Source organism: Eulemur rufifrons, chromosome 2 (genome assembly GCF_041146395.1).
Source record: "Eulemur rufifrons isolate Redbay chromosome 2, OSU_ERuf_1, whole genome shotgun sequence".
NCBI lineage: Eukaryota > Metazoa > Chordata > Mammalia > Primates > Lemuridae > Eulemur > Eulemur rufifrons.
Window position 1 is genome coordinate 85,838,929 of NC_090984.1, and position 19,243 is coordinate 85,858,171.

At 34.8% G+C, this 19,243-nt stretch overlaps 1 protein-coding gene across 22 annotated transcripts in view; it reads left to right on the plus strand.

Annotated features, from left to right (window-relative positions):
* Window positions 1-19,243, plus strand: part of KTN1 (kinectin 1) — a 96,990-nt gene that overhangs the window by 28,941 nt on the left and 48,806 nt on the right. For 15 of the 22 annotated variants that reach the window (XM_069487061.1, XM_069487081.1, XM_069487144.1 and 12 more), the window contains exons 2-9: window positions 365-917; window positions 3,872-4,009; window positions 5,389-5,559; window positions 6,909-7,039; window positions 12,447-12,563; window positions 14,169-14,309; window positions 17,090-17,196; window positions 18,112-18,244. In XM_069487061.1, coding sequence (XP_069343162.1) covers window positions 395-917; window positions 3,872-4,009; window positions 5,389-5,559; window positions 6,909-7,039; window positions 12,447-12,563; window positions 14,169-14,309; window positions 17,090-17,196; window positions 18,112-18,244 — 1,461 coding nt within the window. In that variant the 5' untranslated portion in view covers window positions 365-394. The remainder of the gene's footprint in view (window positions 1-364; window positions 918-3,871; window positions 4,010-5,388; window positions 5,560-6,908; window positions 7,040-12,446; window positions 12,564-14,168; window positions 14,310-17,089; window positions 17,197-18,111; window positions 18,245-19,243) is intronic. The other 7 variants (XM_069487202.1, XM_069487210.1, XM_069487230.1 and 4 more) reach the window with 2 other exon arrangements.

Below are 19,243 nucleotides of genomic sequence, written 5' to 3' on the forward strand. Positions count from 1 at the left end.
TATACAATAAAAGGAAAAAAGCTAGCTATTAATAAAGTTATCAGAAATGGATATTTGTGGGGGGGGGAAATGTGATGAACATTGAAGTTTTTTCCCTCTCATTAGGATCTTTTCACATGATTAAAAAATGGAAGGATATGTTACAGTCACTCTTTCTAGTTACTGTTTTTCTTTTGTACTATATTTGAATTGTAGTTGGCAGAGTAATCAAGAATGTGATTTAAGCAACTAACCTGTTTAGATTTGTAGATCAGGTTAGATTAGATCTAAAATGCCACTTGAAAGAGCATGGGTTTTGAGTTTCATGTTTATAAGACTGACAGCTTCTTTTTTGTTTTTTTGCTCTCCCCTCCCCGCCATTTAGGTTTTATAGGATCACATTAACAAAAGCACCATGGAGTTTTATGAGTCAACGTATTTTATTGTCCTTATTCCTTCAGTAGTTATTACAGTAATTTTCCTCTTCTTCTGGCTTTTCATGAAAGAAACATTATATGATGAAGTTCTTGAAAAACAGAAAAGAGAACAAAAACTTATTCCTACCAAAACAGATAAAAAGAAGGCAGAAAAGAAAAAGAATAAAAGGAAAGAAATCCAGAATGGGAACCTCCATGAATCTGATTCTGAGAGTGTACCTCGGGACTTTAAATTATCTGATGCTTTGGCTGTAGAAGATGAGAAAGTTATACCTGTTCCATTGAATGTGGTTGAAACCTCAAGTAGTGTTAGGGAAAGAAAGAAGAAGGAAAAGAAACAAAAACCTGTAGTTGAAGAGCAGGTCATCAAAGAAAGTGATACATCAAAGATTCCTGGCAAAAAAGTAGAACCTGTCCCAGTTACTAAACAGCCTACCCCGCCCTCTGAAGCAGCTGCCTCAAAGAAGAAACCAGGACAGAAGAAGTCTAAAAATGGAAGCGGTATTGTAATCTATTTAATATTATTGAATGATTATATTTCTTTTAATAACTTTAGAGCTTTGAAATTTGAATATTTTGTTAGGTGTGTACATAAAATGTTAAATATTGAGTCTGAAACCAAGATGATGATTTTCACTGTGTGTTTGCTTTCATTAACATTAATTGCTGATAGAAATTAGTATTGATCATGAAACAGCACTTTTAAAACAACTTCATATTATAAATATGGAAAAGATCTTCAATACAAATTTATAAAATCCAGCTTTGGCTGTTTTACTAAAACCACTAAGGACTTGTAAATTATCAGCAGTTAGGAACTTCTACATTTATTTCAACCAACACTTTCTAATCAATATGATATTAAAGATGAAAAGATAAAATCAGATATAATTTTTCACCCTCAATTGATTTGTTTTGCAAACATTTATCATATGTCTGCTTTATGCTAGGCATTATTTTAGGTGCTAGGGCTATAGAGATGAATAGTTCATTTTCAGGATAATCACATGCTAGCTGTAGACACAAACATAAATAGGTCATTATAATATAAAAATTTTAGTATATGATCTGGGTATGTCTAAACTAGGAATTCTAAGATAGGCCACTTAGAGCATGTAATGTCAAAAATTAATTTTAAATTTTGGTACTAGCTAGGTTTTTTGAGTGGATGGAGAGGGATGGGATGGGCTATTCAAGGGAGAGGGGTTAATAGATACAGTGGAAAGGACCTGAGAAATGATGTGGTGATATATGAAACTATAAAGAGTTTGCTTTGTATGAAAGGACTTGTGTATACTAGTAAGTCATTTGTGTGTCTTAACTTGTTGAGGGTTAAATTGATCATAGCTAGGATTATAGCTAGGAAAATACCACACATTTTCATGGAGAAGGACATGTAAGCCAGTAACAAAGTGTAATTCATGTAGATGTACAAAGTATAGCAGAAATGCAGAAGCCAGAGCAGCTACTACTACTTACGGGGTCAGGGGATGAAAGGCTTTACAGAGGAGGCAGTGTCTGAGTTGGGTGTTTGAGACTTAATCACTTCACTAAGTGGATAGTGCAGTCTCGTCGTACGTTGGCAGAATATGTGTAAAGGCACGGCGTACAAGAGTACAGTGTATCGTTAAGCCATGAAATACGAGGTAGGGAGTAGTAGAGAACAAAGCTGAAAAGATAGCAGTGGCTAGATCATGGTAGCTTTTGTATACAGTGCTAAGGAACTGGAACTTCTTAGGTTAGCCATTGTTGAAGATTTTCAGATGTTAGTTACATGGTCAGATTTCTGTTTTAGAAAGATGCCTTTTGCAGAATTTGCAAGGACAGATACCATGGGGCAGTATCTGATGTAAGACTAGTTAAGAGATTGTTATAGTTTTCCAAAGTTAAGATGTGGACCTGAACTATGAAAGAAATAGAAGAAATAAAAAGCAGGTATATAAAGAAAGAATGACATGACTAACCTCATTATATAGGGGTATGGCAGATAAAGGAGAAGATAGGATCAAAGCTCATCTCCTAAGTTCTAAGTTAGGTCAGGGTTGGCAAACTGCAACCTATGAGCCAAATCTGGCCCACTTCTTTTTTTTACACCCACAAGCCAAGAATAGTTTTTACATTTTAAGTGGTTAGGACAAAAATTAAAAGAATAATATTTTGAGAAATGTAGAAATCATAAGTCATATCTCAGTGTCCATGACATGTTTTTTTAATGCAGCCACATTCATTCGTTTGTGTACTTCTATGTCTGGCCATCATGCTGCAGTGGCAGAGTTGTGACAGAGTCCATATGGCCTGTAAAGCCTAAAGTTTTTTACTCTCTGGCTCTTTACAGAAAATGTTTGCCAACCTCTGATTGGTAGTAATAAAGGAAATACTGGAGAGAGACTGGATGTATATGGGGAGGAGAACACTTTCAGTTTGTATTTCAGATGCCTATGGGGCCATCTACATAGGTGCACTAGGATATGTAAGTGCAGAGGATTGAGTCTGGAATGTAGATTCAGAAACCTTAAGCATGAAGGTAGTAGTTGAAGTCATGGGTGTAGATGAGATCATCCAAGGGAAGTATTTAAATTGGAGACATAACCCTACGAAGTACCAGTACTCAGTAGAAGCAGCTCATAAAGGAGATGTGCAAAGGAATGTCCCAAGTGTAAGAAGAGAATTATGAGAGCTGATAGAGTTTTTTATTTTTTTATTGAAAAATACATACAGCATGAAATTTACCATTGTAACCATTAAGTGTACAGTTACTTTCATCTTCCCAACTGAAACTCTGTACTCATTAAATACTAGTTCCCCATTTTCCCTTCCTCCAGCCTGTCTTTATGATTATGGCTATTCTAGGAACCTGATATAAGTGGAATCATACAATATTTGTCCTTTTGTGACTGGCATATTTCATTTAGCATAATGGAGAAAAGAAAATTTTAAGAAGGATGGACCAACAGTTTATATAAAGCGCTAAATAGTAGTCATATAAGGATTAATGGGTGTTATTTGTAGAATGTGGCATTTGGGACACTGGAGACCTGAATTAATCCCTTGATGGACTGGAAGAGATAAAAATCAGGTTGCAGTTAGTTGAGGAATGATTGATATAAAAGGAACTACAGAGTATTCTGTTGTCAGTGTAGAAGGAAATGGGTGTGGGATGCTGGGAATTACAGTAGTGGGGAAGGGTTTTATTTTTTAAGATGATAGAGACTTGACCATGCCTATAGGCAGTAGGGTTGGAAGTGGATGAGGAATTGGGGTATGAAGGAGCAAGAATGTTGAAGAGGTGGTGTAGTGGAGTAAGAAAGATAGAATGATAAGTTATTGATGAGAGAGTAATACATCAGACTTCAAAATTTTAGTAGTAAAGCATTCTGGGAATTATTAATAATTATATCTTTTCTGATGTGTTCATTGTTTGTTGTAATGATTTTTTTCATTTATGTTTGATAAAGATGACCAGGATAAAAAGGTGGAAACTCTCACAGGACCTTCAAAAAAGCAAGAAGTATTACCCCTCCATCAAGAGACTAAACAAGAAAGTGGATCAGGAAAGAAGAAAATTTCATCAAAGAAACAAAAGACAGAAAATGGTAAGATGTATAGATATGTATTTTATAAATGCTAATTCTAGAGAAGTACACTGGGACAAGGGCCCTGGAGACCTTACATGCTCTTTAATTCCTGGTATTAATGTGTACTATAACAACTTGTAATACTAATGTAAGTCTAAAATTCTCTTTAGCCTTATGGCTTTGTAGTGCCTTGACAGATGGGCAGAATGTAAGTTTGAGATGAAAAAGTTTATCTGAAATTTAAAAAGGGCAGAGCATTTATAAATATTCTCATTCTTAACTCAGTTTTGAAAAAAATAATGTAAATAGTGTACAAACTGTAGAAGAAAAATATTCCTGAAATATTTGTACTTTTTAATATCACTTAAAGATTATGCTTGAGGGCATTAGCTAGATCTTGCATTACCCTGTATTTCCAATTATTTTTTAAATGAAATTTGCGTGTGTATAAAATAAGCATCCAATTACAAGTGATGGAATAGTCTTAGGTGTTCAGAATTTTCCAGGGTATGGAATGGCTATGAAATTTGTGTAGATTAAACAACAGTAATTCCCAAATAGTACAGGTCTGTGGTATCAGTTGGTAATAGAAAATAGTAAACTTGGAAAGGGAAAAGGTGAAATTCTATTATTGGCATTAAAGTTATGACATACCAATCAGGTATAAGAGAAATATTGCCTGAATATATTTGGTAAAATTAAATATTATCAGTTTTAACTAAAAGAAAAGAACTACATAGGCACAAAAGCTCTTTAAGTAGGAAGTTAGAGAAATGTTCATTTGGGCATGGAAGTTTGTATCTCTAACCAATGGACATCAGGCTTATTGTTCAGACTCTGAGTTCTTCCCAATAAAATTAGGAACAAAATAAGGAGGCTTCCTTCCTCCAATTTTAATGTTATTCTGGAAGTTTTGGCAAATACAGTAGATGTGGGATGGAAATTAGGGCATAACAATTAGAAACGAGAAGCTATCTGCAAAACATAATGACTTATTTTTGTTCTTAGCAAGTGCAAAGAAATTAATTAAAAATTATCAACTGCAGTAAGAATTCAGTAGAGTACCAACATAAATAAAAATTATTTTCCTGGAGCACAATCAAATGGGAATGGGTTCTTATGTTAGAACAAAAACATGAGAATGAAGGCTATTTCAGAAGTTTTCAGACACTGTTATGAGATATGCTGCACATTTTTAGATGACTTAAATGATTTACTGCAAAATAAGAATATTGAACTGCTATTGTGAAATAGGAATTTAAAACCAATTTGAGGTAGTAATAGAGATTTGAAAATAACTGCATTTGTCATTAAATTTAAGTGTGCTTTTATGTTGTTTAATAACTCTGATTTTAAAAACCCCGAGTAATTATGATTTTGTTGAACTTAAATTGCAGTCTTGGTAGATGAACCCCTTATTCATGCAACCTCTTATATTCCTTTGATGGATAATGCTGCCTCAAATCCTGTGGTGGATAAGAGAGAGGTTATTGATTTGATTAAACCTGACCAAGTAGAAGGAATCCAGAAATCTGGGGCTAAAAAACTGAAGACTGAAACTGACAAAGGTAATATATAGAATGTTACAATGTGTTGTATTGTAAAAACCCGTTTTTGAGTTGTGATGGAGTCAAGTACATTTTCTCCTAGAAACAATGTATTGCAAAAGACTAATGGAAACGTTGTGGTAAAAGACTTGTTGATAGTCTTCTAGTCCAACCTCAGTTTTGTAGATCTGGACACTCAAATTTGACTTGCTAAAGGTCTCACAGCAATATTGCTATCAGGTGATCTTTTCCCAGCTACTGTTATCTTCTGCGAGATTTCTAGGCTAACTTATAACTGCCTTTTAAAAAAATAGACTATTATTTAGAGCAGTTTTAGGTTCATAGCAAAATTGAATGGAAAGTACATAGTTCCCATATGCCTCTTGCCCTCATGTATGCACACAAAGCTTAAAACATAAGCCTATTAAAACTTACAAGTTAGCTGAAGTATTAAAAGCTCTAGGCTCTTTTGGGTCTGATGGGTGGCAGTTCCTTTAAGAAGACAAAGTTGGTGCCTAATATGACAGCCCTGGGAAAATTGGGATGGGTGAATCAGGAGGTGCTTGATGCATGGATTTTATTTATTAATTATTGAGATAGTCTTGCTCTGTCATCCAGGCTGGAGTGCAGTGGTGTCATCATAGCTCACTGCAACTTCAAACTCCTGGACTCAAGCGATCCTCCTGCCTCAGTCTCCCGAGTAGCTAGGACTGCAGGTTCATGCCACCGTGCCTGGCTAATTTTTCTTTTTTGTAGAGATGGGGTCTTGCTATGTTGCTCAGGCTGGTCTCGAACTCCTGGCCTGAAGCGATCCTCCCACATTGGCCTCTTAAAGTGCTGGGATTATAGGCCTGAGCCACTATACTTAGTGGATTTTTTTAAATGTCGGGATTGCTTGTATTAATACATATTTGATCTTTGAAGAATCAGATTTCATTTTTATAACTTTTAGAGCTTATTTCCTCATCTGTGGCATTTGGCTTATATATCACTCAGGATTATTAAAGTTTTTTTTCCCTCCCATAGTTGGCTGTGATTGTGCAAGGATTATTAAAGTTAAATGAGAATATTATGAACATATCTAGTACAGATGCTAGCATATACTGGGCACCTAAATATTTTTTTTTTAAATAGTGAGGGTATACTGGTATTTTAGTATTCTGCAGTTTAAGCAAAATTTTAGTTAATGTGATTATTGCACATTATAGATGGTAAACACTTTTTCCCCCTCTTAACTGGAGCATTTATTGTTATTCAACCTGAAGTATAAATCTATTTTCTTTTGGTTATTGACTTTTTGGGCCAGGAATTCTTGTTGTTTACCTTCGCTTGTGTCTTTTAAATGCCATCTCTCTTTTTTTTTAATTAAGAAAATGCTGAAGTGAAATTTAAAGATTTTCTTCTATCCTTGAAGACTATGATGTTTTCCGAAGATGAGGCTCTTTGTGTTGTAGACCTGCTAAAGGAGAAGTCTGGTGTGATACAAGATGCTTTAAAGAAGGTAAGCACGTTTTTTGATTATGGGCATGTTTGTGAGCAGTCATTAGAAGTTCACCAAAGAAGACTTCAGCTAGAGCAATTAATTATTATCTACTCTTATCCTTAACACCACCAACCACATAGTCACATCTAGAAGTTCTGGAATGTATTCAGAAATTATTTTATATCTTCATACTAATCAGTGCACTTATTTAGTTTAGTCAACCATCTGTTGTCATCGGATGCTTTGACAAAAGCCAATTGCTTAAAATAAGATGGTTTATATGACTTGAAAGTCATTTGGCACTTGACTAAGCTGCACCATGCTTTGCTCTCACTAGAAGCGTTGAAGCCAAGGTCAGATGATTTTTGTATAGCATATATGGATTGTTTTTATAACTGAAGATAGCACGAAAGAACCTAGGGACCATTGTTGTTGTTTAGTGTGTGTGTCTAATAGTACCCTTCTAAAATAAATGATTTGAATGGCATAATCACTGTTACGGCTGATAACCAATTTGTGAAATACCCCCCCTCCCGAAAAAAAATGATAAACACCCTATGGAGTTAATATCTATATTATTATGGGACATGCTCACTATAATATTATGTTTACTGTCATACTGGGAAAGATGACAAATTTTCAGGGGTTACTTACATAAGATAAGATGACATGGTATCTGGTATTCAGTATTAGGTGGTTGACTTAAATGTCTGTATCCTAAAAGCATGGTACACACACACATGGGCACCTCTCCCCCATAACCATTGAATCTGCTTTTAAACCTTGAGTGATTTAATTTTTTTCTTAAAATAAAGATCACTCCAGTCCAAGTCATTTCCTCTCACCTGATTACCTGCAGTAGTCTACAAATTGATGTTTCTGCTTTTCCTCTTAGCCCTCTAATCTCTTTTTTCCACATAACTAACTGCAAGGTGAACTTTAAGAGGCAAATCAGGTTATATTACTGCTTTACGGCTCTTTGGTGCCTTTGTCTTTGCACTTAAAACATAATAAAACTTAAAACATAGGTTCAAATTCCTTAACAGGTCTATATCTGCCCCTCTCTAGAGCCTCGTCTAGTGATATTTTCCTTATTCTCTCACTACATTTCACCCATACTAGGTCTTTTCTCGTTCTTCCAGCAACCTTTTTTCTTCTGCCTGTCCTCTTTTGCCCTCCTAATGTCCTCCCCCAATTTCTTCTCATATGTAATTCCTCCTTCAAGTGTCCACTTAAATATCATTTTCTTTCATATAAAGCTAACCTGATTCAGTCTCAAGTGTTCACTCCGCTATTCTCTAATAATTATCTGGACTTTTTTGTCATAGCATTTATCATAGCATTATGTGTGTCTATACTTCCAAGTGTCTTTTGACAGTATGTTTTACAAATCTATGGCATTTTACAAGGTAGTGTGCTTGTTAGACAGTCCCCATGTTATGCCAACAATGGCCCAGGGTTAACAAGGTGTTTGAGGGTAGTTGGAGTAAATGTGTAACTCCATGTGACTTTGAATGCAAAGTCTGGTATTCTGTTGCAACAACTATTTTTTCCCCTGTACCTTGAGGATGCTTTTTTTTTTAAGGGGACTTCCTTGATATTCTTGGTTGAAGAATTTGTTCTTTGGTTTACTTTATTGTAATTGGGTGAGGACATACCTGAAAAGAGTTCTTAGTTATTTGTGGGGATTGGGAAAAGCTCCTAGCAGGGAAAAGCTTCCAGTTGAAGTCACTATGTTACTACCTTGCTTTTTAAAATTATTGCTTTTTGAGATTAAAAGTAATTGCTTTAAGTGTCTCTTCTGACTAAGGATGTTACTGGTGGCTTATGGGGGCAAGAGTAATCATTTTATTGCCTAAGACAGCTTTGAACTCTAGAGACTGGGTGGTAAATCAGATTACCCTTGGTATTTATTTTAGGCAGGCCTAGGAAGAAGTTGGGGACTGTTAAAGATACCATTTGAAGTGGAGCAAGTGTTTTGAAACTGTTTGCATTTTTTTCCCTTTTCCTTGCAGCCGTTTAGCTTTGTATTAAAATCTTGTTCTTGGTTTCTCATGGGGTGGATCTGTTTTCTACCGAAGGGCCTTTATAGATCTCTTGTCTGAGAAAGACTAGGCAAATTTAATTTCTCCCTTTTTCTGCCATGGAAACTCAGCCTTGGTCAGACCTTTTAATATTAATAGATTGCAAAGTCATAGATGTAAATGAATCCTTGTGCCTAATAAAGACCACTTCAGAGCAAGGGGGATGATTAATACAGGGGCACTGGCGTAGGATAGAGGAGATAGGTGACTTGCTGATCAGTTAGATACAGTGGCTAAAGAAGAGCCTAGCATGACTGCTTGTTTTCTGTCTTATGTAACTGTATAGACTGTGGTGACAGCAGTATTTGTAAACACTTTGTAGAGGAGGGGAGAGTAGAGAATTAAGAAATCTTAGAAGGTTGTTTAAGGCATCCCTTTTGCCATTTAAGTGGATATAATCATTTTACAATTGAATATGTATTTCTCTGGGGTTGAAGAAAGGTTCCAATGGGAGTGATTTAGGAAAGTAATCCATTATCACCAGTACATATGGTGGATGTATATTAGACCAAGAAGGATGTGTGGAAGTGATAAGAAGCTCAAGAATGAACCCTGAGAAACACCAACATTTAAAAGGCAAAGAACATCACCACAAAGGATACTGAAGAGAGGCGCAGAAGGGGGAGGAACACTAGGAGATAGTGGAATCACAGACGCTTAGGGAGGATAGAGAATTTGAGGGGGATAGAGGGGAAAGTCAACAGTGACATGCTTTAGAGAGTTCAAGAAAGATAAGGATTAAAAAACTGAGTTTGATGCCCTTAGTGAAAGCAGTTTCATTGCAGTATTAGACTCAGCAAGTGACAAATGAATGGGAAAGTGACAGTGTCCACTGTGAATAAGCTTAGGTGGGAAGGGGAAGATAGAATAAAAGCTAGAGGAGTCAGAGAGGAGATGTTATATTGTGTGTATGCACATACCCTTGTATTTAAGTTATATGACACTTCTAGGGTGTGTATTAAAATCCTGAGCTCTAGAGTCAGATTTCGTGGATTTAGATTTGGGCTTTGACACTTTGAGCTTTGTGACATTAGATAAATTACTTAAGTAACCTTAATGCCTCAATTTCCCTGCTCTAATATGTGAATGATGTTCAAGTTTTGAGAAGTAAATGAGATAATATATGTTAGGCGCTTAAAGTTCCTAACATAGTAACTGCTCAAAATGTTTACTGTAATGTGATTACTAGTAATAAAACGTTTTATTTGACCTTTAAATATTGCCTCAATTATGATTTTTTAAACTTTACATTATTAACCAGTTTGGCCTCACGCTATATAACAGGAGGAACTACTGTTATACCATTTAAATTTTTTTCCTACCTTCACTTCTGTGACTCTCAACTTTTGTTAATTATAGCATTTGTGTTTGTCAGATACTTGTAATATTTAACATCTGTTCTGTGACTATAATTTTTATGTTTTAATCTTAATTTTACAGTTTGATGGTGGGTTCAGAGTCGATACCAGTTGTTTTGCCATAGCTTCTTTGTTAATCTCTTGGTTGGCCGAAGTTGTTTTTCCTGGAATTTCTTCAAGAAGGGCTCACAGAAACGATATTTCCCAAATTTTGACAACTTAAGATGATACTTTCTCATCTTTACACTTGAATGATAGTTTGATGAGGTGGAACATTCCTGGGTTTCACTTTCTGTCTTTGAAGAATTTTTATGCATTTTTGTTTTATTGTTCTGTATTCTTATTGTTATGTAGAACTCTGAGGCCAGCTTGAATTTTGCACTCTTTTCATATGTTTTTATGAAACTACACTCTCACAATTAATATGTTCTTTGGGTAATCAAACAGATGTTGTTTATTTATTGAGTTTTTTCAGTGTCTGCCTTACTGTACACACATTAAGCGATTCAGTTTCTTTGAAGTTCAGTAATTTTATTATAATATGGCTTGACATTTGACTTGTTTTTTTAAATTTCCTTTGAATACAGCATGGCTTCTCAATCATTAGATTTAAGTCAACTTTTATTACTGGGAAGTTTTATATAATGTCCTTGAAATAACTGAAATAATAGATAGCAGTTAAGCACGTGTTGGCTCTCCACTGCTTGTCTCTTACCTTTCATATCTTCGTCCTTTTCTTTAGACAAAATTAAGCAACACATAACCAAAGAAAACTTTTTTTCTACTTTTTATTTACTTCTGTTCACCCTGGATTCTATGGCCCTTACTGTGTTTGCAGCAACACGTCCTTTCCTGTTTACTGCTGCTTATTAGATTATATTTCTGGAATGGTGTTATTTTTATTAATACTTACACTTTGAGTTTTGCCAGCTTATGTTTTATCTCATTTTGTGATCTTTTTTCTCTGACCTCTTGTGAGCTTTACCCTTTGCTCTTGTTTTCCAGAGATTATTCCTGTATTAGATTTTTAAAAATTGTGATATTTTTATTACAATTTTTGTCTGCTCTTTGATAGCCTTTTTCTGGTAGCTATTTTTACTCGTCATTTGTGTTTTTCTTGCTTTCTTTTTTTTTTGTATCTTGTGTAGTCCCGGTTTTGTTTCTCTTTGGCTGGTACTCCTTTTCCAATGAGGAGGGTTTCCTTTTGGATCATCTCTGTGATGGAGGTTGCTAACGGTGAAGGTCAAAGCTGGCTGGTATTCTCCTTGGGGCTGTGTGTGCAAATGAACTTTTTTAGCTTTTGCTTCTTTTCAGGTAACAGATTTGGGGCCCCGCTACAGAGAGTATCTTTTGACTCTGCCTCATTGGCTAGCTATTCTCTTTGAGTAAAGTTTGTCTCCAATTTCTTCTTTCTTCCTTTGAGACTTTCTTCCACGAAAGTTTCTGCCTTTCACCTTTGTACTTGTTCCTTGTGTCAAATGGAAGATTGTTGGTTTTACCTGTCAAGATGTGCCTGATAATTTCAGAGAACTCTATTGTCATGTGTATATTCTGATAGGGTCGTGGAACATCTGTGTTTCATCTTCACTGCTTTTGGCAATCTTTCCTAATATTATGCTTTGAGATTACAGGTGACTGGTTCATTGATGATAGTTTGCATTTTGGTTTTATATTCTCTTTTGAGCTTCTAGGAGGAAAAGGGAGAAATTGCTATCTTGACTCTCGGTTTAAAACCGGAAGTCCTATATTTTTTGTAAAATCTGTTTCTTGATATGTATCCTATTGGTGATTTCAGGACATAACAGCGTTACAGGGACTTTTCTGAATATTTCACTGACCTGTATTTGGCAGTCATTTTACTTTATATGTAATATAGAACTCTGTGTTGGCCCAAGAACACTTAATATTAGATACTTCATTTTTATAATTTTCATTAGCCCATGTGAAACTGTTACTAATTCTGTATTGATTTCTCAATTGTAGTCAAGTAAAGGAGAATTGACTGCACTTGTACATCAGCTTCAAGAAAAGGAAAAGTTACTTGCTGCTGTGAAGGAGGATGCTGCTGCTACAAAGGATCGGTGTAAGCAGTTAACCCAGGTGAGGACGTTCTCATGTTCAAGAGTCAGAAGCAATGGAAGATTTCAGGAATTATCCATAATTCTTGACTTAATTATTTGTGTAATAAATTTATACCCAACAAAAGTAATTTTCTTTTAGAGTTTTGGGAGGGGGACCACCTCATGCTTTCATGATATTATAGCTTATACTTGAATTATGAATTTAAAATAATAGTACTTACCTAATTTCAGAATAGCAGAAGGATTCTGTTCAGAAGTATGGGAATTTGTTTTAATTGGATCTGACCTTGTTCTATTCTCTATAGAAGCACAAAATTTGATGTGATCTTACTAAAATTCAATTTATAGAGTTAATGTGAAGCATTTACATTGGTAACTTATTTATGGAGGTTCTTGTGATAAATATTTATAATTTTTAATCAAAGTTTTCAAACCCTAGAAATTTTAGTTTGAGAGAATAATAAAAAACCAAGAAACCAACCTTTAGAACATCATGCAGACTGAGAGAACAGAATTAAAGCACTGTAGAATGTGTGCCTTTATTCCTCCTGAAGTGCTTGTTTCTCCTTTTAGGGATTAATTACAGTATAGTAAATGAAGTTTATGAGTCATTCACTTAGCTACTTGATGAGAAGGAATGACTTTGTTTAAATATAAATCCTTGATATGAATTTGAAGTAAATAAAGTCAATGGAAAGAGTTGGTTAGATTAAGGTCAATTAAATTGTTAATAAGTATGCTTCCTTACAATCAGAAAGTTGAGTATAGTTCTGACTGTCTTTGACTATATTTAAAAAATTAAAAATAGATTATTTATTACTTTGTGATAATTCATTATATACTTAGATGATATGTATACTTTTTTCTAAATATATTAATATCAATATAAAATGTGTAAATGTGAATGAACCAATTCTTACAGGCAACTATAAGTTATGTAAAAATGTTAAATTTTGTGAGTTTCTTAGAGCAGGGACATGAACTAATCATACCTGCAGATAACTTTGAAATTGCTTGGCTTTCATATATTTTGATAATTAATATTTGTTCTAGGAGTTCATAGTACTTGCAAAGCAAAATGAAACCACCCTTTTAAGGTTCGACTTGGGAAGGTGATACAATTTTGAATTTTGATTTTTACTTTCCCTTGTTCCAAATTTCCTCTCTACGATAGAAATATCTTATCCTGCCTCCTCCCTAGAAGAGAGGCTCTTTTCTTTTCCTTCTAGGTTTTTTTCTGTTCCCTGAAAGAGAACTGAAACACTGGAATAAGAGAGAATTGTTTTGTTTTAAAATATTCTTTCTTATAATTGAGTTAAAATGTAGGATATATTCTGGGCTTATGAACTATGTATGGTTTTTAACTCTCAAACCAGAAAGTGCATTTGAAATAAGAGTAAACATAATGGCGAAGTGTTTATGAAGGGAATTTTTGTGAAGAGCAGGTGAGACATAGAAGACTATGATTTTTCTTTTTTAACCTTTTGACCTTTTAAAGCAAGTACTTGTTTCAGCATTCACAATTATTTTACTGCTATTAAAAATGTTTTCTTATTGTTATAGGCTTATAATACCTTTTTAATGCCAAGTTTTTCAGAATTTCTTTTCTGGTTTACTCTTCTAGGAAATGATGACAGAGAAAGAAAGAAGCAACGTGGTTATAGCAAGGATGAAAGATCGGATTGGAACATTAGAAAAGGAACATAATGTATTTCAAAACAAAATGCATGTCAGTTATCAAGAGACTCAACAGATGCAGATGAAGGTAAATTTTCATTCTTTGAAAACAAAGTGAAATGTATGCATTCATCTGATTAGCACACTGTTAAATGCCTAGTATGTGCAAGACCCTGTGCTGGGCCTTCGACATACAGTGGCTAGTGAAACTCACACCCTGTCCTTAAGTAAATAACTTTCTTAGGTGGGGATGAGATAGGAGACTGGATGCAGACAAGTAAATACAGCATGACAGTAGAGGTACCCATTGGGTACTTTGGAGCAGTAGAGATGAGAGATGGGGAAGGAAGGAGAGGGATTGATAAGAAGACCTGTTAGAAGTAATATGCAGACTGTGTTGAATCTTTTGAAACAATTAGGCATTATCAAGTAAGAGAGTGAAGAAATGGGTGCTGAGTGTAAGAGTTACTTGGTGTCATTCCTTAGTCCCATCTCTAGAGATGATGGCTCAGTGGGTTGCCTAGTGTTAACACTCTGTGAGAAATATAGTAAAATGTTGATACCTGGCAATCAGGACTGGAATGAAGAAGAGAAGATCTGGAGAAGTAGATAAGGACCTGTCTTCATGGGCCTTGTATACCTGAAGATTGGGGAGCCAGTGAAGGAGTTTAAGCAATCCAGCAATTGCTGGTGTTATATTAGTATTTTTAATCGTTACCCTGGCAGTGTTGAGAGTGAAGCAAGGGATAGTTGGAAGGCTTCTGTAGGACTTTGAGTCAGAATAAGGGCTTGAAATCAGATATTGATAATGAGGGAATGAGTTTGAGTGATACAGAGGAGTTAATTAGCTAGGGCTTAGTGTTAGTGTGGAGAAGAGAGGTGATAGTTAAGGATGACTCCCAGGGTTTTGGCTTAAGTGACCCTCTGTCTCTTTTGTTGGTTTACACTTTTTCACCTGTCTGCCGTCAACATTTCAGAAGGTTCATTTCTTACTGTCCGTCTTTTGTATGTATCTTCCATTTTCATGATTCTAGTTAGGTCTGAACCAATGAATTTTTTTCTTTATTTTTAAAAAGAGATTGAAATATCTTTATTGCTGCTAAAGAGGCTATTAAAGAACATGGCTTGGGTCTGCTTGCCAAGTGGGCATATAATACTCCCTTTAAGTGAACTTTCTGCACCTGTGACTTTTTAAAATTGTTATTTCCACCTGCTGGCTGATGTTTCTGCTGATGATGGAAGGTCTGTCATTACCTCAGATTTAACATATGTCTAAAATCAAACTCGACTGTTGATCAGGTTGTTTTTATTTTCAATATTTTGAGGCATTAATATCCTTATACTTGCATCCTTTGACTTCTCTCTCCCTTGTCCAGTCTACAATTTGGTCTGAAATCTTTAAAAGATATTTTATTTCTAGCTACTCTTGCATTCAATTCTTAGACATGTCCTTAGTTTATTTTTACATACCAGGATAATTATAGCCCCCATATTAATAGGTTTCTCATTTCCATTCTAACCTATACTTAGTACCAGGCTATTTTTTGTAAAATACTCCTTTGATCATACCGCTAGTCTGCTAAAACTTTTTAAATTATTCTTCAGTGCTATCAAAGTCCCACTGTTTTCAACTAAAATGCCACTAATGGAAAAAAAGAAATAAGTGATGTTGTTTTCATGTTCTTACTCTATCCACTGCTTGTAGTTTTAATTTGATCCACTCCTTTTCTCTTCCCATTCCCCTAGCCGTTTTAAATATTCTCTTCCCATCTACCAGCTTACTGAAAAACTGATTTTCCTAGTCTCAAATGATCTTTTCTTCTTAATTCCTACTATTGTTCATTTGAAAATTAGTCAGATACTTGTAGCAACATCTTTTATTGAAAGGTATTTAAGTGATTTATCTTTTTTTTTTTTTTTCCCCACTTGATTGCTTATAGAGGCCAGGATATAGATTCCATAGGATAAGTTCTGTGAGGCTGGGTGTAGTGGCTCATGCCTGTAATTCTAGCATTTGGGAGGCTGAGAGTCTCTTGAGGCCAGGAGTTTGAAACCAGCCTGAGCAAGAACGAGACCTGTCTTTACAAAAAATAGAAAAATTAGCCAGGTGTGTTGGTGCATGCCTGTAGTCCCAGCTAAAGTAAGAATGGTGGTTGCTAGGGGCTTGGGAGAAAGGGGAATGGCAAGTTATTGGTTAATGGGTATAGAGTTTTGTTTTACAAGATGAAAAGAGTTGGAGATGAATGGTGGTCATGGTGGTACAACATTATATATTTAATACCACTGAACTGTATACTTGAGAATGGTACATTTTATGTTAATGTGTATTTTACCACCATTTAAAAAATTAGATCAGAATATTTAGCAAGTAAAATTGCCATCTATTTAATAATGGCTCGATTTGTAACTTAATATAAAGTGTATCAAAAATATTTTCAGTTTTTAAACTTGGATTATTAAAAGACTTTCATTTTAAAATATTGCTAACAGAAAATTTATATATTCTAGTATCAGGACAGGCTTAATTCTATGAGTCTGTTGGGTAGAAAAGAAGTCCTAAATTATCTTTTAGTTCTGAAGCATCATCTCTAAGCATGCTTGTCTTATATGGAAGCTAGCACCTACTTGTATTCTTGAATGTGGTGATAACTTATGTTTACTTTGCATTTATCACTAACAAAATATAATTTTTCATTTAAATTTGTTTATATTTATTTGAGAAGAATGATTCAAATTTTTATTCTGTTGATGCTTTACGCATTCTCATCTTAATATGTTTTATGCATTCTCATCTTAATATGTTTCTTTTTTTAAAAGAAACTTTGGCAACCTGTGTTTTCTAAATCTTACATGTGTAAATAACTTCAGTTTCAGCAAGTTCGTGAGCAGATGGAGGCAGAGATAGCTCACTTGAAGCAGGAAAATGGTATACTGAGAGATGCTGTCAGCAACACTACAAACCAACTGGAAAGCAAGTATGTTTCCAAATGCTTTATTTTTAATTGAATGGCAGAATATTTTCTTGATTCATCAAAATGGTGTTTGATAGTAATTTGTTTCTAAAGTGAGTTACTTTTAGAAAATTTTCTTTTGTTGTGTGAAGAACTTCTTCAGTTATATATAAACTTTATATATTATACCAAATTATATGTTTATATAAATATATTGATGTATATTATGTATTATATATATAAACATTTATATAAACTATGTAATAAATACCAGTGCCACCACTGGGATAGTCTACAAATTTATGAGACTGAATTTAATAAGATTTAAACCATCTGTTGCCTTCCACAGTAGTTCCCAAACTTCATAATTCTAAAGAGCACCTAACATGCTGCTTAAAAAGCATATTATTGAGTCCTACTCCTAAAAGATGATGATTTAGTGACTCTGAGGTGGAACCTAGGAATCAGCATATTAAGACACATTCCTTGCGATAGCGATGTAGTTGGCTCTGGAGCAATACTTTGAGAAACAGTACCACAGAAAGACTAATAGTATGATTATACAGTGTAAGCACCCCGACTCGTTAATTTTAATAGGTTGTCAGAAGACCACTTTGAGGGTGTCAGTGTTTATGCTCATGAGTTTATGGTCATCCATTTTTCTTGATATTTTATAGTGATTTTAGATTTTGTGTAACTGCTGTTAGAATTATGTAGTGAATTACACTTAGGCAAACTTCAGTGTTAGTAGTCACTTGTATTCCTTTTCAGTTGGCTACAAATGGAATTACTAGCTCAGCAAAACTAATATATGTTTTATTTATCTGTTCCTTATATGTGTTTATATAATAATAATGGAAGGTTCCTAATCTGTTTTGTTTTCGTTCCTTATATGTGTTCATAATAATGGAAGGTTCCTAATCTGGTTACTGTTTTCAGGCAGTCTGCGGAACTAAATAAACTGCGCCAGGATTATGCTAGGTTGGTGAATGAGCTGACTGAGAAAACAGGAAAGCTACAGCAAGAGGAAGTCCAAAAGAAGAATGCTGAGCAAGCAGTTACTCAATTGAAGGTGATGTAGTCCCACCTTTATGTATCATTTCATGAATAATGTAGGTATTTAATTTGATGACCTTAAATGTGTTATATAGGTTTGAGAAATACAGTTTAGGCTTAATGGGACCTGTAATCTAACTGCTTTGCCCTGATGAAAAAAAGCATGTGCCCTAGTGAATGAATTGAATATCAAGGCTTGAATTTGAAGTTAAAGATTGTTTGAAGATATGAAAAATGAAATTAGCTGATTGACAAGTATAAGTGGTAGAATTTTTATATTATGGGGGGTTAGGGTCTTCATGTGTAAGGCAAAAATCATGTAGTTAAAATTACCTTTATCATCACTTTTATCATCCATAACTTGGATTTCTCAGTAAGTCAAGTATAACCTATTCTTTTTTCCCAGCACTGGAATAGATGATTTTCCTTTGCTCGAGCACAAGACCAAGTAATTGTCCAATGGCTTGCACTTGAGCCATGGTATACAAAAATCACATGCTATATGTTTAGGCACCAGAATGGTATTTGAGATGCTCATACTGTGAAGAGACGCGTGGGGATGCTTAGGCTGACTGAGGGAGGAGCAGATTAATTTCTCTTATATGCACTCTGGAGCATACGTACATTGAGTGAAATGATAAGTAGAATTGTCTGTTTCCCTTTTTATTGAGGAAGAGATTTGTTGAAAGTACACTTTAATTTGTGTAAGTTAAATGCAACCTCACTGTATGAGACAGATGCCTGCCTACACTGGTACAATCATACCTTGATACTGTTCCAGAGCAGGAGTTAAAAGGGCTTTGAGAATAATGGAGTGTGGAAAATAGTGTGGGTTTTTTGTGTGTGAGTTTTCTTGGGTCCTGTGGGAGATCGATATAAGTGTCCTATGTTTTATTTAATATTGGTCTTGCTGGTGGGTTTACTGCTGACATTACAGATATGGAAGTCAGTTCTCTACATGTATGGATAATACATAAATGACATTGAAGATTACAGTCATAACTGGAATGTTGTA